Source organism: Syngnathus leptorhynchus, chromosome 17 (genome assembly GCF_054491065.1).
Source record: "Syngnathus leptorhynchus isolate UIUO chromosome 17, UIUO_Slep, whole genome shotgun sequence".
Lineage (NCBI taxonomy): Eukaryota > Metazoa > Chordata > Actinopteri > Syngnathiformes > Syngnathidae > Syngnathus > Syngnathus leptorhynchus.
The window spans coordinates 5,142,820-5,169,102 of record NC_141211.1 but is presented as its reverse complement, the minus strand read 5'-3'; the positions used below and the strand labels follow the sequence as shown (position 1 = coordinate 5,169,102).

The following is a 26,283-nucleotide window of genomic DNA, read 5'->3' as shown; positions in this document are numbered from 1 at the left end:
TGGCATTTTTGTGGAATTTGTTTTTGTAAGAAGTGGATCCACTAGCTTTGAACAATTTATTTTTTGAATAGGAAATAACCATTATAACACATTCGTTCAAGGATTGTGAAGTAAGAAGGCAGCGATTGACAGCAATTCACAAGTATGTATGGATTTTATATTCATGAATGCTTATTTATATCTTGAGTCAGTGAATAATTATTTTTGGGGGGGTGTATGATTATGACCAGCAATAACAGTTTTGTTGTAGCTTGAGTTATTAATAAAGTCTTGGAAATGTGTGGGGGGCTTACTGCACTGTACAATACATAAAGGGGAACATTTTGAAAATGTCTTTCACGTTTAAAGGGTTTTTGCTGCCATCTACTGGTTGTAATTGTGTACTGGGTTTTCCCAGGAAAATTCAAATTGGTTGTTGCAATCCCAAATGTAGACAGCAGAGGACGCCAAATCTGGACATGTTAAGTTTTTAACCCCGGTTTGAAGAATACAATGAACAAATCCAAGGTAACTTTTTCAAATGCATTTTATTAGGAGAGTTCTTGGAGTGAAACGGACAAGAGCAGAGGCTTTATTTCATTAAGTAAAATATATTAGGTCTTTCTCCCAGACATCATTTTACCCACAATGCAAAGGTCTGCATGCAAGCCTTGTTTGTAATCAGCCATCAGTCTAGTTTTGTGGAAAGGTCCCTTTTAGGACTCTAGTCTATTACAAGGCCAAATTGGAAGCCGTTGTTCGAAAACAATATGTAGAAAAACTTAAGTTGGTTGGAGGAAGAGCCCTCGGGGAAACACCTACTACTACAACTTGTTGGATAAAACTTTGAGAGCAGTCGAATGAAGCCAGTTTTTTTTAACATGAAGTGAACTACCACAACATCACAAATTATTTGATTGTAAAGAAGAGTGCCAACACTTGGAAGGACAAGAGCCTGGAGTCTTATAATACGTCAATGAAGCGTTTGAAAAAAAACATTTTTGTTTGGCACCTGTGTTCACCATTGCTGGGAACACAAAACTGATTTCGAGATCATTTTGATCACACTTGTGGATTCGACCGCTTGTCCCCTGTCACGGCTGCCTTAGCGCACAGCGTGCAAACGTGACGTCACAGTAGAAGGGTCTAATAGGTTCTTTGGTGTTTTTACTCGAAAGCTACCTCATCTCGGTAAGAATATTTAAAAAAAAAAACTATAAAATCTTGTGAACTTAGCTGTACCCGTTTTAGGGTATGAACTAGAAAAATATACATTTTAGAATTCATGTGTCCATTGTGCCTGATACAGGCTGCTGTTGGGTTTAGTAGAACCTCGTCCAACGGCTTTGCAGTGTGCAAATGAACTTTGAACCTTAAAGACGAAAGAGTCGACAGCAGTCGCTGCCGGTCAGAGGTACATGCACTTTTTTCTTCCCTCCCAACTGACTTGAATGCTGGATAAAAAATTTATAATTTTTTTTTTTTTTTTTTTACATAATCTCTTGAAACTTGACTTCCTGCAAATTGTTGAAAAATATTTTCTTGTATTTACAATAGAAGAATAATTTGGGAGAGGGGCAACATGACAAAAAATACAGTACAATGCAAAAACAAGTGAAATGGGGGAGGGGGGGTATACTTCAGGATATGAACCAACTACAGAATAACTTTAAATTGAATGACAATGGGTGGCTTCATAAAATGACCTGACCAGTGTTGCACACATTTGACAATCAAACGTAGTCACATTCATTCACGCTCCCAAACGTGTGTGATCAGTAAATCTGCAGGTGAGGGGATGTGGCTCCATCCCTCCACTTGTACACCTTTTCTGTGATGACTGTTCGGCAGAGGGGGCAGCTTTTCTCCCGGTTGAACCACAGAGCGATGCACTCGTCACAGAATATGTGCTGCGCGGTCAAAGACAGCGGTACATTTGATTTGGGATCTTGCACATGCTTTTGATTCCACTTTGAATCAAGTTTGTCTTATCTGGTGAGTTGTATAAGTCAAGGATAGCAATGACGAATGTTTTACCTGGCAGATGAGAGCCTGAGGGTCCCTGTACTCTCCCTGACAAATGGGACACACGTCTCCGGCCTCTAGGCACTGACTCCTTGTGGCCGCAGTCCCTGTATGCTGAAAGGAACACAACTCAGTAGAAGCAGATCTTGGGACGAGAGGCGGGACAATATTTAATTGAGGTACGTCAACCCGCTCAACTGACCTCGCTCTTAAGAAAGACCCTCACGCTTTTCAGTAAAGACATCCACTGTCCATAAAATCCCAAAAGCTGCAAGAGAAAGAACGAATAATGAGAAGATGACATCTTGTTGTTATTTGGTTTTTGCTCAACCTTGTACCTTCAGTATGAGGTAGAGCAGAGCCAGCAAAATGCCGACAGTGAGCGCCGGGGCGCCGTCGGCTTCCTGGTAGGTGACCAGGTAGCGGAACCAGAGCGGCACGGGCGCCACGGCCTGGTGAACCTGAGCCAGCTCCTCGCTTAACAGCAGCCAGCGTCCCTGCGCACAAAATAATGATTGGTCCAGAGCTCATCAGCCCAAACCCAGTCAGTCGCTCTCACCTGTGCTCTGTAGTTGAGCAGCGAAGCAGGCGGCAGCAAGACAAGGCACTTGATCCCCATAAAGAGGAATTTGATGACAAAGTTGGTGATGCCAACTGCCCACAGGACCTCCCAGAATCCCAGAGGCTCGATAGTCGGACTGAGGAACACGATGCTGGGGAACGAAAAATGCCCAACGATTAAAATAGGCGCGACAGTTGTTGCTCGTCTACTGCTCCTAAAGACATTACCAGTTGTAAAGCGTCTGAGCGAGGAAGGTGTAGTAAAGCAGGAGGGTGGAGGAGATCAGGAGCAGGAGCAGCCAGACACAATGTAACTTCGCATGGCGGCCCTGAGGAGAAACACTTTGTGACCATCATTCCCAAGCAAGCACGATTCGACTCGCTCCTTTTGGAATGAACGAGCTCTTACCTGAAGAAACACTTGGGCTTGGATGCTTTTATTCACATAGAGAAAAGTTGTGAAGAGGCCAACACCAACAGCGAGCCCTTGTGAAAGAAAAGTCATTACGTAAACCAGCTGCATGATTTAATCTGCAAACTAATCGATGATAGATATGTTTTAATTCCAAGGATTGGCATGATTAATTGGCCAGGCCTTCATTATGATTCACTGTAATGCATTAATTTAGCCTTGATTCCCAAGGAAACGTTCCAATTTGGATTCTATCCATGGAAATGTAACTGAATTTTAAAACCGCTTTGCAACCCTATTCAGACAAAATTGGTCTCATCCACTCAGACCTGCAGCGTAAAACATGTGAGTCTGTTTACACTCACCTAGCGCATGCTGGATGACCAGTTTGGCGCTCAAAATGACGAGAAAAGGAAGACTCTTTTGGAGCCAGCGAAACAAGCAGCGGAGCTCCGAAAGAGAGCTACTGGGCTCTCCAGAGTCCGGGTCTCCTGGGTCTGTCTGGTCGGCATCGGAAGCGGGGCGTCGCTGCCCGCGAGTAAGCCCGTGGGAATGGGAGTGGCCATGAGGGTTGACTCTGGACCTCCTAGCCGAGGCGGAATCGCTCGGTGTGCCGCCGCTCATGGATACGTGCACCTCACCGGTGTCGGAGCCCGCAGCACCAGGAAGCGTCGTCCTGCTGGGAAGCTCTGCTTGCAGAGTAAGGGACAAACCATTTCTCACGTGAGTGCCCTCCTGGCTGGAAATAGGCTGCATGACAGTTGAAGACTCCCTCACTTTCACAGCTCTTCTGGGCACAAAAGAAAAACCTTTCTCAACTTCTTCAACTCTCCATCTGAGTAAACTACTTTCCGTTCCCAGTGAGCAGCATGTTACTCTTTGGAACAGATTGCTCACTTGCATGGATGAGCCCCTAATAGTGGGCTGATTTCAGCAAGAAAAGCAGAGGGAGATTGAAAAGTATACTCAAAATTATAACCATTGGAGTACTTTTGCTACAACTACGTCACAACCATGTTATGAAGGCAGTTGGGAAATGAATTTTCTGGGGGAGCACAAGTATAATAATGGCCTCTTTCTATTATTATAACTGTTATATTTATTATAGAATATATTGAAATTTATTGTACGTTTAGTAGCCATGTTGTCAAACATAATCTGGCTACTTCAAACGTATTTCAGGCATCAAAACGACTGATCCTCTTCAAACACAAGCCATGAAGATGCATTATTACTATTTCTGTATTTCCTTATACCTGGGGAGTTTGACAGCTGATGACAAATGTTAGCATTAGCTCGCAGATATTTTGTGAAAGGCTACTTGAGCAGCGACGAGTATGTCCACTCACCTGTCATTCTGCAACCGAAGTTTCATTGTAACCCTTTAGTCGCCATTTAACGAGAACGCCGAAACGCCAAGCGAAACATCAGCAAAAGGAAAAATACTTAAGATGTTGACTTTCCAGATCAGCCATAAACCAGGATATGACGTCACAGCAATTTTCATCCGTAGTTTTTTTTTTATATTACATTACTGCCATCTAGCGCTCGATTTGTAGACGTGCATGTTCTGTAATTTCAAGAGTAGCAGTTTTGGCAAAAGATAATGATTTCATGGTTTCTAAAAAAATGTTGTTTGATCAAAGTTGTTTTGATGGAAAAAAATGAAAGCAATAATGGTTGCAAAAGTAAAAGGATGTTTTCTCATTATACCGGAAGAGCTCAAAGAGAAGCTGAACTGGTTCAACAGGATTTTTGCAAAGTCTGACAAATATTTACATCATATAGTAATATAATATAGTAGAATAATAACGTATTGGACAGGATTTATATTATCCAGCAGGTGGCGCTTTATGATAACATCTGAAAGCCATCAAATGAAAATGACTTGACATTAGAGGGAAAGAAAAAGCCATCTGCTCACTTGTTGCCCATGTGATCGGTGTTTGCAGGATGGACCGAGATTGTTTTATTTGCCGTGGCGTTTCCTTTCTCCTCACTATCCCATCACTGCTCATATCTTGTTCCTTTATTTCAGCTCTACGCTCATGACCTGAAACATTGATTTACCATCTCAATGTCAAATGCTTCGGGAGAGAATTCAATGGTTTGGGTAATGGCATTCAATAGCGACAGATCTTAGTGATTTAGAGCTCTTTAATGTTCTGTTCTCCGAAACTCTCCTCCTCTAAATAAAACCACTTGCTTACCGGGAACGCGGCAGTGCTAACAAGGCCTTCGAAATGAATTCATGATCACAATGTTTTCTGTTTCTACACCACAAGCCAGTGCTGGAGCACCATTCCTAATAAATCCCAAGCTGGCTGGAAGTGGGAGAGAGCAAGCGAGAACTCCCTGGTGACAGGGAGCATGATGTAAGTGCCAGGAATGTAGGAATTGGATCCACTTGTACATTGGCGTTCCCCTAAGACCTAGCTGTATGGATGCAGAGGCAGATTTAGGCAAAAACAGGAGATTACCTGCCCCATTTTTAAGGACATTTAGCTCCGTCTGAGAAAACTGAGGGGAGAGGAAATGCCTTGCAGATGTGCACAGCAATGTAGTCATCTCAGCCAAGGATTTTTTTTTGTTGCTACGGGATTAGCTGACATTTGTTTGTGTGCGTCTTTTTTTTGTGTGTGCATGCTACTAGAGAACTATCAAGGTGATTAAAAGGGTGCTCGTGTCCTAAATAGCAAAGGTTTTGTGCGATTAAATGGATGACACATGTCGGTGTGCGGGGCGAGGAGAACCATGAATGGATTCCTCTCTGCTGGTCTCCCCTTTCAATTGATTGCTTTAATTTAGCCTATAATGATTAGAATGCCCCCTGCCTGCAATTAGCACGCGTGCATGCATGCGTGTGTACGGGTGGTCCGTGTTTAATTACAGTAGCGCACGAATATTGTGAGGCCCAGCGGGGCTCTGCAGAAATGGGAGCATCCACAACTGTGCTTGGCATCTGACTCCACGTTCCTGTGTGTTTCCGTGCCAGGACTTAACCTAATACCTTCCTGTCCAGACTTCAGGGCTGCTCTGCAGTGTTTTCACCTTAACACTCTGGATTTCACGGTTTGACCTTGCGTGATGAGCTCTTAAGCGAGCTCTGCGGTTTGGAAGGTAGAAAGAATGTGCGGTACATTTGATATAAAGGTAGTAGAAAGCAAAGATTTGGTGAAAATGTTCAATCAAATTTTCACCTTTGTGGGTCACAACATTCCAGATGATAAAGAATAACTTGGCATGAGTATTTCCAGTGTTAATTTATCAGCAAGTTTGGAAAAGCCCATTTAATTAACCGGCTCATTTGTTTGTTGGAGATCATTCGTCATCGTTTAGAAGGTTGAACTCAGAGTTGCTTTGTCATTAGTGTAGTCCACATTGGATTTGTTGTTGTTTGTCCTTCAGGAAAGAATTCAGCTGTATTTAATTCACATTGAAAATGTTGGTGTTAGTAAAATGATTTTTTTAAACATTTTTTCAAATTGGATGATCAAAAGTCTGTTTTGGATGTTTTTGTTTCTCGGATTCAGTCATATAAAAGTGGAATCACCTGAGAGATGAGAAAACGTTCCTCCAAAAGTATTGGAACACTAATGACAATTCTTTTCTATGTGTAGTAGAGATCAAAAACATCGGAGAAAATGAACCTATGAAGTAATTAATCATGTCAGCTTTTCCGTTTTTGTTTTTTTCCCTCATGCGGCCAAAAGTTTTGGAACATGGACAATGTTTTGTCACTTGGGGTGTCCTATTTGACTGCATTCATTCAAGAATCCATATTCTTCATCCAAACACATTACCCCGGTTATCTGTTTTTTGTGCTTGGTTTTAGTCCCATCGTGCTTACTCATCAACAGAGCAGCCCGGGCGTCTCCTCTTAGAGGGCGAGAGCAGCAGCAGCAGCATCAGCAGCTCCCTCGGGGCAAGGTGGCGGTGGTGATGCTTGATGCTGCTGCTCTCAGTCTGTGGAGAATGCAAATGAGCCTGAGCTCTGTCTGATATACACTTTCTGGATATACCCAGTGTGTGTGTATGTGTGTGTCTCACACTCTCTCCTATCTATCCCAAGGTCTCGATGGGTGCACGCCATCCTCTACCTTTGCTTTAAATCATGATAACAAGGTGCATTTAACACCCAAGCTGTCAAGCCACTACGGCAAGAAAGCGGTTTTATTGCACGATTGGCATGCAGATGACTTTGGAGGGGACATATATGTTCCTAATATGAATGAAAATGAGCGTTTCATAACATCATCATACTTTTAACGTCACGCTTGACACTTTCCACTCAATTTCAAGTTCAACTCTTTTAGCCCTTGATAAAATTTCTATGGAAAACAAGTGAAGCCTAAATATATGCAGGAAGTCAATAAAAGTTGCATTCATAATTAAATATGTTGTTAAAAAAAAAAAAGCTTCTGTCCCAGTGGACCTCAACTTGATTATCTTCAGTGCTAATTTGTAAAGCAGGATTCTTAATGATGCCGTGTGTTTGATCACTCTAAAGCTCCTCCACGAGGAGGACGGACGGATACACTTTGTTCCCCCCCCCCCTCCCTCCCCTAGTCATTAAGCAGATAATCTTGTGTTGATTGCCAAAAGCTAATTACAATAACCATGGCGGGAGTTCTATGCAGCAGAGAAGCTGCACAGCTGCACAGGTACAGTGGAGGGCTTTTAACACGCATACCCCGCTGCTCCCTTTTCACACATTTTGTCTTTGTATATTGCCCATAAACGGCACACAATAAAAACAAGAAACACTTCATTTTCCTGCACATCGTCAATTTGTAAACTGAGACGACACTTCATTTGTCGTCGCGCGAGGAAACGGAATAAAACATTGCAGTAACATCAACTATTTACGATCTCTCGTGTAAAAACAGTATTATGACAAGCCTCGGTATTTACAGGAAGTAAAAGCTTCAAAATGGAGGAGGGCCTGACACTATTTTGTTGGATGATATCATTGTTAAATTCTTTCACTCAACTTAAATGGATAATAAAAGCCTAGTGGGAAAAAAAAAAGGTTGATGACCTTGCAAAGAGCAAACACCCTTTATGCTTCACGTGAAACATAAAATATGTCTGTGCCCTTGCTCCTCCAGTCTGTTCTCACAAAAATGTTAATATGATAAATGACCTCCGGCTTCACCTGCAAGCACACAAAAAGGGGAGACAGAGATAAGGCGGATGGAAAATGGCGACCCCTTGGACGAAAACGTGTTAGAAACAAACATATTACTGAATGTATTCCAACAGTCTGTAGGGATCCTTTTTTTTTTTTTTTTTTGGTGCCTCAAAACTGTATCCACATCTGTTTCTTGCCCCCTGGAGCATCTGCAATATTGGACATCTGCTGACAACCATTCATCTTCTCTCTCTAAATCCTCACTAGGCAGCTGGAGATTTATGAAAACATGACATAATCTTACATATCTGTCCTCTAATTTAAACGAGTATACTTGGAGTCCATCACAAAGTACCGAGCAACTGCAAAGTTGTCAAGAATAATGGCGAAAATTGGCATGGATACTGCCAAAGGAGCACTTTTATCACAATTGGTCTGAAGTAAAAAAAAAAAAAGTGTTTCCAGAAAAAGAATCACACAAATGAGACTCGTGTGGCATTCAATAAAGACGACTCAACACATTCACTTAGCGCCTACTGTATATCACTAAACACACATTTTAAGCTCTCATTTATGCAATCACTGATCTTAATTTGCATATATTACCATAGATCATGGCGCAAGGTCATTGCATGCAGATACTCTTCTCCACATTGGAGGATAAGATTGCTCTTGTACATTTACAAGCTCCTATTTGTATTTTCTTCCTATAAGCTCCTTTCAGCCACTCAAGTATGCATTAACATTATAATCACGTGATTGCACGGGTGCCCTTGTAAAAATGCCTCTGTTAGCATAAGAGTCTTTATTGCTAAACAAAGATATATGTAGAATAGCAACGAGGTTGGATGAAATCAAAAACATTTATAACCCTAGTGGTTATTAGAAGAACTACACGTAGGATGCCTCAAGTTTTCAGTAGTTTTGTAAACACCCGGAATATATAATTCAAACTATTTTGAATCAAACGATTAGGTATTACAAAATATATCAACAAGAATATAACTGACATTCATGCACATGTATGTATGTAAATTTCTGAGCGCAATTGTACATGCATTTGATTTGCCAGGCCAGCCGGCAATGAGTCACGCACGCTCTTTTGGCTCTTTTGGTTCACTGCCCGCACTCCACACCTCCAGCATTTGGATGTGATGATTCTCCAAGTTGGCAGCAGGTCCGAGCCTACTGTTTAGGCTTTGCATAGAAAGCTGAGGATAACTCACCTCTCCTTGCAGCTCTGTGTCTTACTGAAGCTTTTTTTTTTAAATATATATATATCACTGAAAGCGTTGTCTGGGTTTGTGAGCTTGCGTGTGAGTAGGAGGCAGGGCCGCCTGAAGCAAGGAGTGGATCACTCTACGTCTTTTAAAGCGGGCCCGGTGAAGCAAGGGAGGAACATAATCTGATTTAAAGCATGTCAAGGATTCTGAATAATTTCCTCATTACCCCCACCCTCTTGTCATTTTCAGAGCATATTTAATTTAACAAGAAGCGAGAGAGGAAGTGTGCGTTTGAGGAGGGTTGTTTTTTTTTTTTCCTTCCTCTGCCTGTCACATCTGCGTCGAAGACCGTCTCCTGTCTTCCCCGCTAAAAGAGGGACGAGCGACTCTCTTGCTTTTCGCTCTCTTCCACCGACCCCCTGAGAGCTACAGCTGTCACCGTGTCACTTTTCCCCATCCATAATTGAGGAGTGCACACTGCACAAAGCCCATGAAACCATGTCAACCACTTCCAGTTGCTCCTGTTAAATAATCAGGCAGAACCAACAGTGCCGGGGGGGGGAATCTGCATGTGTTGTTTATATGGCTGGGCTGGTTTGTGCAATCATTCAGCCTTCCCGCTTTTTTTTGTCTGTCTCCTTCTTTAGCATGCTCGATCTAAAGCACCTAGTGTCTGTTCGCTGATGGCCCAGTTGCAGGAATTGAAAATGGAAGACGTGCAGGGTCGTGCAACATCACCTCGGTTGTCAAAGAGGAAACAATTATTAGGTAGCACTGTCTGAAAGTAATATTTCTCTCGTCCTTCATAAAAGCAGACTGATTTATCGTTTGCGTTTAGTCAAAATAAGACTTTGGAAAACAATCACCATCAATCTTTCTTGTGTGATATTGCTGAATTGATTTTTTTTAAATCACCAAATAATATTAAATAGAAATCTCCTAGTATCATCCTCCTCCCTGTCTTGTTTACTTGTTTCATCTCTCCCCTCCTCCTCACCTGTCCTCTCCTCTCCTGACCTCTCCCCTCCTTTTTCTCTCTCCTCACTTTGTCCATCCCAGTGGCAGCCTGTGACTGCATTGTCAGGAATGAAAGGGAGTGGAAAGCTCCCAGAAAAAAAGCATATGGCCACACCTCTCCTCTTCCCCCTGCATGGATCTCTGTATAATCAAGCATCACCTCCTTCACAGTGGGAATGCAATGACTCACACTGTTAGCGTGCAGAGCCTCCATTAGTAGAACACCGCTACCTCGACGATTATATATGAGCCGCACGGGCATAGTGAGGTTGCTTATTGGAGAATATGGGGAAAGCAACCAGTTTGAAATGAAATGACGTAGACAGCGGCATGTATGGTGAAAATGATCAAAAGAGCTGTCAGGAAATGTAGACTTGCGACAAAACAGGTAGATTATTAAGAAATTGTGAAAAATCAGAAAAAATCTCAGATAGAAAAGGCTCACACGGCAAATCAAATCAATGAATTGCGGGATATTGTTATTCTATTTGGCATTATGTTTTCTTGCCAGTCTATTGTAGCTGCTCAAACACAGATTTCATGAATAATTTATAAAGTATCTTGTACGTTGGTTTCCTTGGATCAACATGTATGTAAACCCTGAAGCTGTCAATTCTTTCCACCGTCCTGTTTATGATCATTAAAACGCCCATTCTGATTTATATTCATTTATTCATGTCGGATATTTTGACTTCAGGGCAGATGTGCTACTTTAGCAATCAATATGGAATAATATTGATGATAATAAACGCATTTTAATTTTGCAAAGGAAAGTTTGGCGGATCTAATAGATTGGATGAGAACCCCCTTGTATTGTCAGAGAGGTTGAACTTTTCTCACGTGGCCCATTGTGGCAACCCCCCATCTGCGATGCCTGCAGTGGACTGTCTCACTGCCAAGTCACTACTTTGTTGTTATTTGCAGTGACACGTGCAAGGACTGGAAAAAGGTCAATGGCTGGAGAACTTCTAGATCATTAGCTGTGTATATCTGCCAGAGAGCCCCCAGAGCACGCTGCTAACTCGCTTTAGTGGATTTATCGATTAGCATTGAAATAGAGTCTACGTAAATGGGAATTTTAAATTGCACACAGACAGGTTGTATTATGCTAATGTCCATTACCAAAGGACTATGGAGGATTTTTTTTTTTTCTTATAATCTTGGGCACAAAAAGTCCTAGAAAAGAAATGATGATTCTAAATGCACAGAAATAACAAGAAGCCTGAGAAAATTATATTTTCAATCTGTGGTGCTGAACGAAGGGGCTCGCGTGAGAATTTTTTTTCAGATGCCTCAAATCCCTGGCGGCATCGCTGCTGTTGTTTTATTGCATGACTTGCCAGCCAATGTGGTTAAATATTCTGTTTTACCAAGCGATCACAATATAAATACTGTCGGGAATTTTGAGGGTACTATTATTTTTGGCCCACAATTAATAATGATTGATGATTTCCATTCATAATTTTGAGCATTTATATTCTTATTTTTTTCTGATTTCTTTGGGGGAGGGGTCAGAATTTTTTTAATATGGCTCTGCAGTGCGTGTTATGCTAAGACACACAGCTCTGATATCACAATTTCCACTCTCTGAATATCAGAGAACGATCTCCTTTTTGTTCAAAGCTTATTTTCGCCTTGTGTATTCTCCTCAGGATGACATTTATCATCTTAGCAGGATCATTGAAATGATTTTACCCTGCACAGGGAGACTTTGTTGCACTGATGTAGGTCAGGGATTGTTCTTCATGATCTTTGTGTTTTTTTAATGGCCTACCAGTCAGTGCGTCCTTGACTCTACTCTCACTACTGTGCATGTGTTCGATTTTTGTACGCAATCGATTGGCGAGACACAGAGTGCTAACGCCGTATATTTATGTATGTATACATGTTTGTCTCCTGATGACCTCACGTTGTGACGTACAGTGTTGGGAGTTACGTGTGTGTGTGTGTGTGTGTGTGTGTGTGTGTGTGTGTGTGTGTGTGTGTGTGTGTGTGTGTGTGTGTGTGTGTGTGTGTGTGTGTGTGTGTGTGTGTGTGTGTGTGTGTGTGTGTGTGTGTGTGTGTGTGTGTGTGTGTGTGTGTGTGTGTGTGTGTGTGTGTGTGTGTGTGTGTGTGTGGTACACAGCCCAAGACGCGGCTGCACTCTTCAGATGTCTTGTGTGTCTCTGGTGAGTAATCAGGTAATTGATCATAGAGACAGGTAATTATTCCTCTGCCAAACTACTTGGCAAATGAAAAGTGCTGGAAAAAGCATCGGTCTCATCCAACATAGGGCAGAGGGAACAGTAGAAAAAAAAAAAAGTGCTTTTAGAGAAGAAATGTCCACACACACAAACAAACAAAAAATCAAGTAGACTAACCATACTTACTTGCAAGATCTAAATTGCTCACTTGGTACTATTTGGGTCGGTTCTGGAGTAGTGACCAAACCGATGTAGCGTGTATCTGTTTGCACTTTGCCTTGATTTATGAACAGGGGCTAATCCAGTCCAGTTTGTCAAGTGTCATTAAGATGTGTTGGTTAGCTATTTTCTTGTTCCAAATCGCCTCTTTCTTCACTTCAGCTCAAAAGTGCTGCTCTTGCTGCTTATATTGTTGAGCACAGTGGAAAATGGAGAAAAAGATAACCACGTCTTCTGCCCTGACCAGTTTGTCTGCTTTAATTTCATTGCTGCCGAAACCGGAAGACCTTTCCACCGCTGAGGCCGTGCCTCATTGTCATTCTTCATTGTTCCTCATCATCATCAGTGAGCTTGCAGCTTTTTTTTTAAATTTTTTTATTCTCTTGTTCTCTTGCCTTCTCCAGGCACCTCCTTCGCTCCACTCTGCCGTCGTTGCGTACTTGTGGACTGAAACTTCAAATGGAAGCAGCCACTTATTTGGCTCCAGGATAAAGTTAGTTAGATGTCTTCTGAATGGAGTCTGGCAGGAAACCCGCTGGACATGGGAGACTAATCAGTTGTTGGGGGAAAATAGAGCAAATAAATGTAAATCTAATTTTGCCTTGACATTGTGCAGGGAGTGACACAAAAGCTTCATTTGGTACAAATACAAGCAAACGTTTGTGTCAGCGGAAACATGACTGGAGAGCGAGACATGATTCAATGACACGTTCAGAATATACTGCATTTATTCTTTCTTTCTTTCTTTCTTTCTTTCTTTCTTTCTTTCTTTCTTTCTTTCTTTCTTTCTTTCTTTCTTTCTTTCTTTCTTTCTTTCTTTTTATACTTAACAACTATTCCTCTCCAAAATATTTTAACAGGTCAATTTACATTTTAAGCAGCTTCACAATTGCATTTATTGAATTTGTTTCCGATGTTTTATTTTAATTTGTTTCTCTGACGTCAAAAATCGCCTCCCAGAGCAGCTTAGCTGCTTTGATGTGAGCTTACTCATCCTCATAGATTTTTTTTTTGCAACTGTCTCCCATGCTCATAGATCTTTTGCTTGAGGATGCTCTGAACTCTCTCAATGGAGGAAAGGTTAGGTTAGGATGGAGCTGGGGAACCGTGAGCTTTTCCACTTTTATGCCCATAGCAGCATTAAGGACACAGATTCCAAAATCAACGTTGGGCTCATCTACTCCATCAAAATCTAATATGATATATGCAGATTTGAATAAGTATATTTTGGTAGGGGCATGTATCACTTTGAGCCTCAATACACAGAGAAATTCTTGATAGCGGAAGCACAGACATTAATTCCCCCACCAGCAGTGCTACACAAGAGAGAGATAAGATGCAAGTTGACTTGCATGAAATGCCCAATTCTCTTTTTTTTTTTTCGTGACCTTGAAGACAAAAGTCTATTCTGCATGTGGAAGATGACATCGTTGAGGGGAATGTCCGAATCAACATACAATAGTAATTTGAAGAGCTTCAGGCAGGAAGTACATAAATTGCTGAAAGTGGATTTTTGTCATCACATTTGGGCCAAGTACAGTTGCAGCTAACTCTTTTAAGTGTATGTCAAAATATTTGTAAATACGTTCACGCATACTCACAGAAGTAAATAGCCCGTTTCACAAAATTACAATTTTACTTACTTAATTTTTTAACATATTGGGCTTATAAAAACACCGTTTTACATGCATGTTTAGCATTTCCCCCTCGTAATGCCGCGTGTTATGCTGAACAAAAATCATGCACTGCGGCCATGCTTTTTGTTCAGACAACTATTGTATACTTTAATGAGAAGATAAAATTTTGATTATCTATGATTGCAGTTGCATTGCTGGGAAAAGACTAATGTGAAAAAGGTTATTTCTCAGTGTGACTTGCATATAAGAGCTATTCAGATGAAAAATTAACACATACATGTGATTGTAATTGGATATAAATGTAAATTCAATCTGTAAATCTGTAGTGTTTTACAGATTTCAAAAACAACAATATCATGTTGTTGTTTTTTTTCAAAGGGGTGGGGAAAGAGGAGGGAGTGTTAAATTGAGTTCAGGCGATTTCTTCCAACACAAACAAACACACAACATCTTATCAGTCCATTCACCCCTTCCTCTTTACAGTTTCATCTCTGATCTAACCCCCCAATTCCAAAAGGGTTGGAATTGGGGGGTTAGATCACCAAAAATGATTCCCGAGCGCGGCGCCGCTGCTGCTCACTGCTCCCCTCTCCCCCAGGGGATGGATCAAAATCACATGGGGATGGGTTAAATGCAGAGGACAGAGCCCTTTGAGACTGCTTGTGATTTAGGGCTATATAAACTTGACTTGATTGATTGATTGATTGATTGATTGATAGTGTGAGGCACACACTCACTTGCTTTTCGGTTGATGTTGACTCCACAGGACAGCGAAAAAAAAATATATTTAAAAATAATAATTGTATTATTATTATTATTATTATTATTATTATTATTATATATTATTCATTAATTTAATAATTAATAATTTAATCATTAATAATTTAATTATTATATCTAATTATTTTATTTAATTAAATAAATTTTCAGGCCTGGTATCCAGCTCACATTTTTTCTCTTTTTTCATTTGTGACTCGTGGCTTGATAATCAAATTATTTGATCACCAAGAGTGAAGCGTTGTTTATATTAATTTCTATGGAGAAGTGAAGTGGGAGCAGTCTGATATTCCAACATTGACGGAATATGATTGCATTGTTGTGTACACCCACAGATTGATAAATCTTTTCTCTGGATTTGCCTGTACGTTGTGTTTTGGTACGAAAACCACGCAAGACTTTGCACATTCGGCCTTAGGTCCCGTTTTGTTAAGCACGCTGTGTTTTCTATGGAAAATACTGTACGCCGATGCATTTTCCACATGAATAGAGAAAGATGAATATGCAAAGCATCTTCCAGGGGGCAGTCATCTCTCACTCCCCCATGAATCAGAGAAAAAAAAGCCTGAGGGAGCAATCCGTGCACCCTGCATGTGTGAGCAGGTTGAGGTGGCGGAATACAACCAAAGGCCTTGATATGCCCTCGTTGAGCAAAACGTCAACACAGCTACAATGGATGATACTGTACTGGAGATATTAGCGTGAGACTCCAGCACGTCATCATTCATGTTCCCGAATAAGGTTTCGGGGCGAAATCTACAATTCTCAACCACTATGTGGTTTTGCAAACGATAAAGACGGATACCGATGTTTGATTGGAGACAGCTTACAAATTAATTCAAAATAATTTGGAAAAAAAATGTTATTGAAATAAAAAGAAAATGCTTTTAAAAACGAACACAAAATGAGCTAAATTAACTAGACCAAAAAAAATATCAAAACAAAACATTAGCATAGACTAACAAAAACAATTTGCCTGAGTCAAGTGAACATTAAATCTTGCCGTGTTGCTCATGTGAGCAAAACTCGACACAAGACACACAAGCATCCAGATATGCATTATACATGAGCAACATTGTGGTGTCAGTATGAGCATGTTTGAAAGTGTTATGGCATATTGCTCTGTGAATAATATCTTCCAACACACATGTAGGCACGTGCTTTTGCAGTCACGTGCATTTGCGAGTCATCACGCTGAGCGATATCGTTCATCTCTGGCGGCAGTCGAGGTGCCCGTGTCCTCGGTGCAACCTGTTTCCCGCCGTGTGCTAAACAAATGAGAACGGTAATGGCAAGTATGTAATAGTTCACAATATAATTGCATGCATTATATTCAGAAGACAATTTTATCCAATGTTAATGATGAGCAGAACCTTTAATGCCGCTTTTTATTTTTCCTCAAATAATTACAATCTCTTGTGCAAAGTGAATGAAGAAACATGAAGGCTTCTTTGTCGATCCATTTTTATGGATTCTCCATCTTACCTCCAGTTAAACAATTAATTGGAACTAGTGGCCGGCCGGGCCTGTTGCGTGGCTCTGTGACATCAGCAGCAACCTTTGCCCGCCCTCTCGACACGCCCTTGAGTTGAACTCTTGACATCCCTATTGCTCTCTGTCTAACAAAAGCAAACCAGCAACCCCCCTACCTCCTAAATAGCCAAGATCTATTCCGTGTGGGAGTCCATATGGTTTCTTGTAATATGGAGAGAACGACATTATTCCCCGAGCGAGGAATTCATCGCAGCCGCTGCGAGGTGGCTCGCTGTGTGACGCCAGTCGTGGCTTTAATCATAGTGTTTCTGGAAAAGTCATTTCACAATGAGAAAGGCACCGCGCAGGCAGACAATCCAAGTGATTCGTAAATAAAGCGCAAGCGGCGCCTTTCTGGGCTGGCTCGGTGCCACGGCGAAGAAGATGACAAAGCGTGGTGTCACCGAGGAATGCCGGGCATGTTGTTGCCCGCCACCCAGGTCCGAAATCCTGATAGCGGGGCCGGTTTTATGCTTTTGCTGACTGCCGCTTTTTGATGGGAGTCATTCCGACAATGATCTCATTCATTCTCTCTCAGATCTCGGGAAACTTCGTGCTCTGCCTACTTTATCGGCAGCGCATTTTCTTTCAGTTCATATTGAATGTATTAATCCCTTTGGGGTCGGACGAGGGGAAATGATACAGCCATCCTTTGCCTCCATCTGTTTGCAATGTGGGAGGAAAGAGTGGCAACAGCCTGACAACAAGAGCTTGAGAAAAGACTGCAGAAGGAAAAAAGTGTGTCAGATCATTTAGCAGCAGGGATGCAAGACTTTGGTCTTTTTTTTTTTTTTTTCAGCAGCCCTGCAGACATTCTCTTGTCCAGTCAGCGTTGCAACAAAGACACAGCAGCACTGCTTGTATTTGTGGAAATGGAATGTTCCCGTGTGCACGGGAGGGAGGGGGGGGGGGGGGGGGCAGAACTTCATCAACTATATCCCCTCAGTCCCATTTATGGAGGGAACGTGGCGCTAACGTCCACCAGACCCCCCCCCCCCCTCCCCTCATGCATTGTTGGACCAACTGAGCTGACAAGCACTTCACACTCTTTAACAAGAGGTGGGTGAACAAAGAGTAGCTAACACCGTTTGATATTGTAGCACGCCGGTCGGTCACTTTTTTTGTCATCCAAATGCTGTTAACTTGCCTTTTAAAAGCAAGGCTTTTGTGTCACATGGTATTATTTCATATTTTGACGCAAATGTCAAATGGCCTTTTTTCAATAAAATACACCCGCTCATATAAATAACCTTTTATTTGCGTGCATTGCGCTCGAGTTATCTTGCGAATGGCAAGTCAACAATACGGTTGTTTGAATTGGATCGGAGGCGTTTCTCATCAGGCGCTGCTCGTTTTAAAGGTCAACGACACATATATGTGCATTTTAGGGGAGGTGGGCGGCTTTATTTGAACAAACATGCTGGTAAAGTCATCAAGGCTAAAAATGAGTTATTACTACTTAGACCTGGGAATTCTTCAGCTAGGTCTCCAAGCGAAAGGGTCCATTTCTGATCAATTTGATTGATTTCGGGGAAAGTCAAACTAAAACTGTCATGAGGTTTATTAGATGGACTCATGCACAATCTCCAAGTACCCATTTCTCAGTGGCCATCTTTACATCTTCTGGTAGTTTCTTCTAATGAGCAGTTTCCTGCACAGACCTCATCTAGTACCTTATGCTACCACCTCTCCTGCGCTAAATTTAAAGAGAATGACAGGAATTGCTTCGATTGGCTGGAAATCAAGTTGTCATTGTTCACACCCACAACGGCGCAAACGCCCATTTCTAACTGCACCTGTCTAAAAAAAATACCATTAAAAGGAAACTCCCTCCATGCACTGGACATGAACATAGTTAAGTACCACTATTTACGTTACCCCAAACGATCTGGTGCTCTCCATTATTAGAGTTCTGCTACATGACAGTATATTTCTCCATGGTTTAAAGATAACAGAGATATGGAGATAATGAAAATCAGCAGACATGATATCAATCTACGACACGCATTAGTTCTCCATGCAAAGACAACTGGCTGTTTAACAGTCTTATACAAGATAGTATCACTTGTTTACAGATCAAGTCGAGCGCAAATAAAGGATGACAGTCGCTGTAAGTGATTACCACTCATTTTCCTGCGGGGAGATTTAAGCTTGAGAAAGCTGCTCAATCTCTCAACGAGGATCAGATGGGATCATAAAGCTGATATTGTGAGCCCGCCGAGATTGCTCAATGAGAGCACAAAGTTCCCGTTTGTGCATTGTGCTCATGATGCCATCATTTACGCCGCATATTTAAGCGGGATCATTCCAAGAAGGATCCTTCATCATTCAATCATCACATCATTTCAAAGTAGAATGTTTCTTCAGATCCCCACCCCCCCTCCTCCTCCATCCCCCATTTTTAGAACTCTTTGTAATAAGAGCTTATTTCACAAGCACCAGTTCTATTCATACTCAGACAGCGCATGCTGCTACGTTTGCAACTGAATGTAGTGGCTGAACATTTTATTTGCTTGTAACAGTGGCTTGGGACTTTATGTGCATCCTTTTCATGGCTTCTAACAACTCTGACTTCCTTCCGCTTTGCAAAAAAAAAAAAAAGAGTGAGTGTGAATGGACTCTGTCAGCTCTGTGATTGACAGATGATCAGTTTAGGGTGCATAGGATAAGCCATAAATATATTCAGTTGGTGTTGTCAACATCGAGTCATAAATTTGATCTTTTTTCAGGAAATATTTGGAAGACTCTAATCTTTTGACATACTGTCCTTCACTTTCCAGATTTCCCCAGCTGTTTTCTGACCTGGCCAATCTATCCGGGCATGCATACACTTTAAAGGTTACGAGTAAAAAATAAAATGTGCATCAGCTTTGGTTTATGTGAACACGATGGAGACATTTATTGTAGATGTTAGCATTTATGAAGTCAAGCAGTAATAATTTCATTGACATTTATGCACATTTATTATGTTTTTATTATTGCCATTGTTTCATGTGATATTTTCTGTTGTATTGTTATTTTATGTTTTTGTAAAGCCCATTGTTATGGCGAAAGCCGTTGTAAAACCGCTATATAAATAAAGATGTTTTGTATTGTATTGTTCAAAGCCACCATTGTATCTTGCCAATGACACTTAATTTAAACCTGTGGTTCATTTGAAGCTTTGGAACAAGAGATGCACAGTATGAGCCTTTGTGCAGACTAATAATAATAATAATCATAATAATAATCTGGCAATATATTATTAAAAAGAAGCTAAGTTTTCTTTCTAACTTTTGTCAAGGGACCCTTGAGCAAAGCAATGAGCCCATTCCTGTGGCTCAAAGTTTTGCAGCGCTGATTGTGCATAGCAGTTTTCAATCAAATATTATGAATGATATTTTCACCATTACCATAGAGTTCAAATTATTAGAACCGATTGTATTTGCTGCAATAATTGCTTGTATTCAGATTCCATAATACAGTTTGCACATTAGTCATGCAAACACAACTGGACAGAGATACGTACCTGCAATTATTTTTCATTCCTATCATTGCTCTCCTCCCGGCCATACGTGTGGCTCAACCAGCAAAAATCTTCACCAGAAACAATGTGTTTGCATAATTGCCGCCCTTGGTGACAAACAAATGAGAGACAAATTCTAATTTACTGTGTCAAATAATGAAGGGGGTGGCAAAAAAAGTGAGCAGCTGAATTGATTTCTGCTGTGCAACACAGTTTAAACATGGTTGAGTGATATCTTCAGGGAAATTACAAGATCCCACTCGTAAACACTGCGACGTGACACACGTATTATTAAGTAATTATCATAATTTACCTTATCTTTAACCATTTGCAAATATAGAAGCAAGCATTGTAGACTAATAGTGATGATAATACTGAGACAGTGTATTTTCCCATGATTTTGAATTCGTGTATGTGTTCCCCTTTATCTTTTCACATTTCATTCATGCATGCAGTTCACCAAATTAATCGGGGGTCAAATGAATGTGAGTGATTTAAATGAATGAAAACAACACAAAGAACCGATCGATGCACGATTTTAATTTGCAGATGCAACATTAAATGCGCTAGGTGGTGCACTGTGTAAAGTGAGCAACTTTGTAGGCGATGATATTCAGTAACAAAATCTGTTGCTCAGTAGCGCCACTCACGCCGGCCCAGTGGCAACACACACCAGCACACTGTTTTTACAGCCCTCATGACCACGACAGTGTGAAGCTCGCCAGACTCGGAACAGAAGCTCATGTTTTGACTTTCAAAATAAAACGTAAAATAACAGCGGACACATCAAGACAGATTGACTGATAAATAAGCATGCGTTGAAATGATGAAATATGGTGGTGAAGGTTGGTGTTGTTTATTATTTTTTATTTTGATAGAATTGCTTTGGAAAGATAAATCACTATGAGGGGAAAAATCTAAGCCAAACATTTATTTTAACCGGATGTTTTAACAATGTATCTGTCCAATGTGGTTAAGTCTCGTAAACTTGATAAATCTTTGACCACGAACGAGCCAATCGGCTGTGGAAGGCAGAATTGTCCCTGTGGCCGCCATTAAAGAAAGGAATCCATGAATTCAAATGGAGACCAACAGGAACCGAGACAGAAATCATGATCGCAATCATTGTTCGAATCGAGGCTGATGCCATTTTTACCGGCTCTTATGGGGATGTATTTTGCTTTTAGAATGAATTTTGTCGCGGTGGAGTGCGACGGAATAATTTTTATTTTTTAAGCTGAGACCGTTTTTAGGGCTAAGGGGGAGGGGGAGAGTTGCTTCTTTGCTCTCCTTTTCTTTTTGTTTTATGAACATTTTTGCCTCCTGGAAATTGATTGAACTTGGGATGCTTTTGGGATGTCGCCCTAAAGATTAACATAACCAATTTTATCCGCTTTTTTTTTTTTTTTAAACCCCGGCGGGCGAACTGCAATTAGAAGGTTGTTAAATTAACTATCCTCCAGCCAAATGTTGCAGAAATTATTACTCGCTGATAAAGCTTGAACACATCAGACAAGACAAATCTGAACATTGCCCTTTTATTTCCCGGGAAGTGAAATGATGGCGAGTTGGACCTCGGAGTGAAAGAAGGATGAGTTCTTGTTTTGTACCAAACGGGGCCAGCTTGGAGGATTGCCATTCCAATCTATTCTGTCTGGTAAGAGATTTAAAACTAAAGGAAAGCAGCCATTTTTAACTAGCTGAGCAGCGGCTAAGCTAACGTTAGCCTCAGAGGCATCAGTTTGATAGCAGCTTAGCAAGGCTTACGGCCCGTCAAGCTGACATCATTTCGGGACAACGAGATTTCCACACTCTGCCAATGTTACAAGATAATGTTTCCAGCGATCAAACACTCGTCTCGTCTCATGTGTCACACTACTCGTTACTACGCCTCCTCCACCGGATTGCCAGTTTACTAAACTGTTGTGGTCACGCCACTTGCACGTTTGCTGTTTTTATTGACATTATTCGTCAAAGTAAACATAACAATAAATTAGCAAGGAAATGAAATGCAAGCGCCGCTCCGTGTCTATAAAGTTTCACTTTCTCGGAATTTTTTTTTCCACCTTAACATGGTGCGTGTTATGAACTATTTCCATTCACTTTCTGTAAAGTGTCGACTTGCACAACAAGCGCATCAACTGCTGCTTTAAGTCGGGGGAAAAATCACCACACAAATAGTTGTTTTGATGTTGCAAGAGTGACACGCTGCTAATTGTTTTGACAGCCCCCCCCCCCCCCCCCCCCACAAAAAAAAAATAAACAAACAACATTTGATTGTTTTCCCTCCAAGCGATTATTGTCTAAATATAATAATTGATGTCATCTGTCATCTTTGCAAGTGTCTTAATCTCTACATTTTCGAGTATTCACACCAACTAGGGCACAGAGGCCCCGGGTCTGATTATTATATAATCTCTAGCATGCCTTTCTAGACAGTCCAAACATCCAGGTTGCTACAGTTCCCAGCTTTTTCTTTTGCATACTAAAAAGCTACTGGGAGTTGTCTTTGGCATCCAATGTGTTTATCTGTCTCTCAATATCTTTTCTCTTCATCGCTCGCTCTAAATTGTAGCAGTGTGTTGTCAGTTGACATTAGTATTTGAGCCGCTTGCTTTTCTTTGCTGCACAATCGACAAGCAAGTGGAAAAGGTCTTACTCTTTTGCTGGATATTAATAATGATCTGTATTTGTTTAGCTTTTATTTTGCAGGCTAATTGACTTGTCTCCGGCTTGAACTGATTCGCTTGTAAATTAGCGACCTTTTATGTGCTCCTGCAAAGCCGCTCTTCCTCCAGCGCTATAAAAGCAGCAGCCAAATGACCAGTGAGCAGAAAATGCAAAAGTGTACAGTACTCATAATATTCCAAACATTGGAGTGTTATAATAGCACAGTCTTTTACCACCAATTGACTCTGGGCCAAAGCTGTCCACCCCCCCCCCCCCTAGAAGGTAACATTTCATTGCAAGAAAATTCCCACTTTCAGTTCTACTCTGTTGGGAGTGCGGTGTGCACTGAACTCGTAATTACAATGTTCATGACAGCACTAGAAGGCGGCAGGCAGCACTGCATACAGTGGACAGGCGAGGTCCAGCCTGGTAGATGTCTGTCTGCCTGACATTTTCCTGCACACTGAGACTAAGCATAACACCACTACTGTTATGACTCGTGCACGGAACACACTCTGCTTTGTGGTTTCATGACGAAAGAATGCATACACATTGTGCCCCCCCCCCCCCCCCCCCACCCCTTCACTCTTTAGTGACTACTTTTAATTCAGCAGGATAACAGCACAGTACTTCCACTTGGCAGTTTGTAGAATCTGATTGCTATTGTGGGAAAATAGTGCAGTTGTTGAATTCAGTATTAATAAGGAATGCATGTCAGCATGTTGCATATTGTAATTTGCAAGTGTAAAAAGAAGTTGAAATCTTCTCAGTGCTTTTGTGTTGAATTTAAATCAAACGTTTACTTTGGGAAACGACGATAAACCGTTTTGCCTCTTTTCTGGCATGTTGTGGAGCTCACTTTAATTAGGACATGTGCTATTTCAATTTGATTGATAGCTATTGCATCCAAGTAGTACATACACTCGCTCATTTTGTCTCAATTGCTTTGAGGTCAAATAATCTGCAGTCACTTGCATTCAGACTCTTCGAAGCGGCGATGTCATTATTTGTCAACTGTGCGACTTGTGAGAAGCTTCTCTGGTTAAGAGCAATACGGACAAATTTGACTTGACATCATTCCTAACCGCCAATAAAATGATTTATTATTTTTGCTTCATCTCTGAAGTCTAGTGGGGGTCCGGTTTGGTAAGCATCACCTGTTGCTCGTGTCATCTTGAAAGGCAGCTGTTTGAACACGCAGTGCTTCGTCTCGTTGAGATTGGCAGCAAAGTGGCCAGGGGGAAGGTGAGCAGCTGGCAAAATCGAGTCGTAAACTTCAAGTTTGCGTCACTCCTGGAACACTTCTTGCCTCTCTATCCAGTGGATTTGGCTTGAGATTCCATCCGAATGCTGGAGCAACACAGACGGCTTTGCCGTACAAACCATGTACACACATACACGGTTTTTAGCAAGGCGCTCATCCTGGGAGTAAGACACTTTTGTTACCAATAATATAAGATTTTTGCCTTTTTTGATCATTATTGTCACTGAACAGATATGAAGTAATTGGCTTCTGTGGTGAACTTGCATAGCTAAAATTGATTGTGGTAGTGCAGCAGTTAATTCCAATGTTTTTGACCTTATTCTTCAAAATCAGGTTCTGCAGGTTTCTGTGTGTTATTTAAATGTGGCAAGCGTATGGCTTTCGGGCTCACGTTGTATATTTGTCTTAACACTCGTGCATTGTTTACACAAGTGTTACGCTTCATCATTTCAGCAAGGTAAAAGACAAGATTCTGTTGAAACTTTTGGAATTTAAAGGGGTTTGGTCTTTAGGTTTTGTTTTTCCAAAAGATGCAATGCATTTAATGCTAAGTTGAATTAATACTAATAATAGCATCTCATCGGTGATAGCACTTTGAAAATGTGTACTGTACATGTAAACAAATGTGTATGAACCTAGGTGGCATTGTTTATATTTGTTGTACTTCCCTTAAGATGGTTTACAAAGCGCTTTTAGGCTGCCAATGTTGCTCGTCAACATTCTGTGTAAGCAATCCGGAGGAGAAAAGGTTCAAATAAACCCGCACTGTTTACTTTACACCTCATTTAGGGAACGCTGAATAAACGAGAGTCGACTCAGGTTTTTTAGGCTTAAAAACAACACGTAACAAATATTCCCAAAGTTTATGCTAGCAGACAATTCAAGCAGATACGTTTTGATTTACTTTCGATTTTTATTTTTTCTTCCCAAGTGCCGTACTCCTCATAATCTCGCCAGGATCTGCAGCGCCTATTTGTCAGTGTTGTCCGGGACAGGCTCTAGTCCTGACATGAACCCTGCATCAATTTTGCACCACAAATCATAAATGTGTTATTTAGAACTATTACTGAAATAAAGTGTTATAGCACCCTTAAATCTTTTTCAACACATCCACTCGTGTAAAAAGCAATACACTGTCACTTGACGAATAAAACATTCATAACGCCGATGGTGAATGTCATCACTCATTCAACGTGTGCTAATGATGTTTCACAATCTGAGTTCTTTTTTCAACGGTCCTTAACGTAGCCCCCCCCCCCTCTCGCTCCCACCAGCGCCATGATCACAGCTAACACTACAAATCTCCCTAGCTTATCCCTAGCCAGGAACGAGCACCGCTTTGGCACAGCCACAGCTAATAGCTTGTTCAGGCCCTCTGCTTTCGCACTTGAGTTAATATATCCCTAGAATTATAATAGATTAATTGCTCGTATATACAGAGGGGGCAGCCCGCCCGCTAACTCAGGCTCAACGGCATGGAAATGAACCGGCCGTACTGGCACGGATGAGTCAAAATGTGAATCGAGAACTGAAGGAGATAAGATGTTCTATGTGTGTCTTTTGACTTGGATCTATCTGTACGTTCCAACTTTAACCACCTAATGACCCCGCTGGTGCTTTACGTCCCGTGAGATGCTTTCATGTGTTTTGTTCACTCTGTTAAAGCCTGGCTGCTTTTTTTTTTTTTTTTCCCTCCCAAACTACAACACTGGCCAATGATAAGGATTAAAGTTATGTGAACATGTTTGCAGTGATTGATTATTTAAGTAATATAACTATTTTTTTTTTTATCCCAGCAGGCATTGGAAATTTATAAACATTGGTATTTATAGTGATTTTTTTCCTTTTTTGTTTTGCAGGCTGACTTGATAGGAATCAAATGGAAGAAGTTTGTGTGGCAGGGTCCCACCTCTGCCCCCATCTTGTTCCCGGTGACTGAGGAGGACCCCATCCTGTGCAGCTTCAGCCGCTGTCTGAAGGCCGACGTGTTGAGCGTATGGCGACGCAGCCAGCGGCAGGGGCGGCGGGAAATTTGGCTTTTCTGGTGGGGGGAAGACCCCAACTTTGCTGATCTTATCCACCCCGAGCTTGCTGGTGAGTACACGCACACACACGGTGTTGTTCCTTTTGACATCCCCGACAGG

The 26,283-nt window shown here is 41.3% G+C and overlaps 2 protein-coding genes and 1 long non-coding RNA gene across 8 annotated transcripts in view; 2 read left to right on the top strand and 1 right to left on the bottom strand.

Moving 5' to 3' along the window:
* Nucleotides 1-517: 517 nt before the first annotated feature.
* rnft1 (ring finger protein, transmembrane 1) lies at nt 518-4,482 on the bottom strand. Of its 3 annotated transcripts, none has more exons than XM_085935169.1 (9): nt 4,327-4,482; nt 3,343-3,767; nt 2,975-3,051; nt 2,794-2,894; nt 2,564-2,717; nt 2,343-2,501; nt 2,207-2,272; nt 2,017-2,118; nt 518-1,889 (listed from the first exon to the last, which is right to left on the bottom strand). In XM_085935169.1, the coding sequence occupies exons 1-9, from the start codon at nt 4,350-4,352 to the stop codon at nt 1,755-1,757; spliced, it is 1,245 nt and encodes a 414-aa protein (XP_085791295.1). In that variant the 5' UTR covers nt 4,353-4,482; the 3' UTR covers nt 518-1,754. The 3 variants fall into 3 exon arrangements, with proteins under 3 accessions (XP_085791295.1, XP_085791296.1, XP_085791297.1); XM_085935170.1 differs by having other exon boundaries at nt 3,343-3,764; XM_085935171.1 differs by having other exon boundaries at nt 3,343-3,666; nt 4,327-4,462.
* LOC147043329 (uncharacterized) lies at nt 635-19,776 on the top strand. Of its 3 annotated transcripts, none has more exons than XR_015068602.1 (4): nt 635-1,170; nt 1,289-1,393; nt 2,024-2,183; nt 19,481-19,776. It is a non-coding gene; the product is annotated as an uncharacterized LOC147043329 (long non-coding RNA). The 3 variants fall into 3 exon arrangements; XR_015068603.1 differs by lacking the exon at nt 19,481-19,776 and adding an exon at nt 3,281-4,584; XR_015068601.1 differs by lacking the exon at nt 19,481-19,776 and having other exon boundaries at nt 2,024-4,584.
* A 1,465-nt stretch (nt 19,777-21,241) lies between these two features.
* The window catches only part of med13a (mediator complex subunit 13a), a 40,646-nt gene continuing 35,604 nt past the window's right edge, over nt 21,242-26,283 (top strand). Inside the window, exons 1-3 of one of the 2 annotated variants that reach the window (XM_085935174.1) lie at nt 21,242-21,644; nt 21,759-21,862; nt 25,999-26,233. In XM_085935174.1, coding sequence (XP_085791300.1) covers nt 21,797-21,862; nt 25,999-26,233 — 301 coding nt within the window. In that variant the 5' untranslated portion in view covers nt 21,242-21,644; nt 21,759-21,796. Of the gene's footprint in view, nt 21,863-25,998; nt 26,234-26,283 lie in introns of both variants that reach the window. The other variant, XM_085935173.1, reaches the window with a different exon arrangement.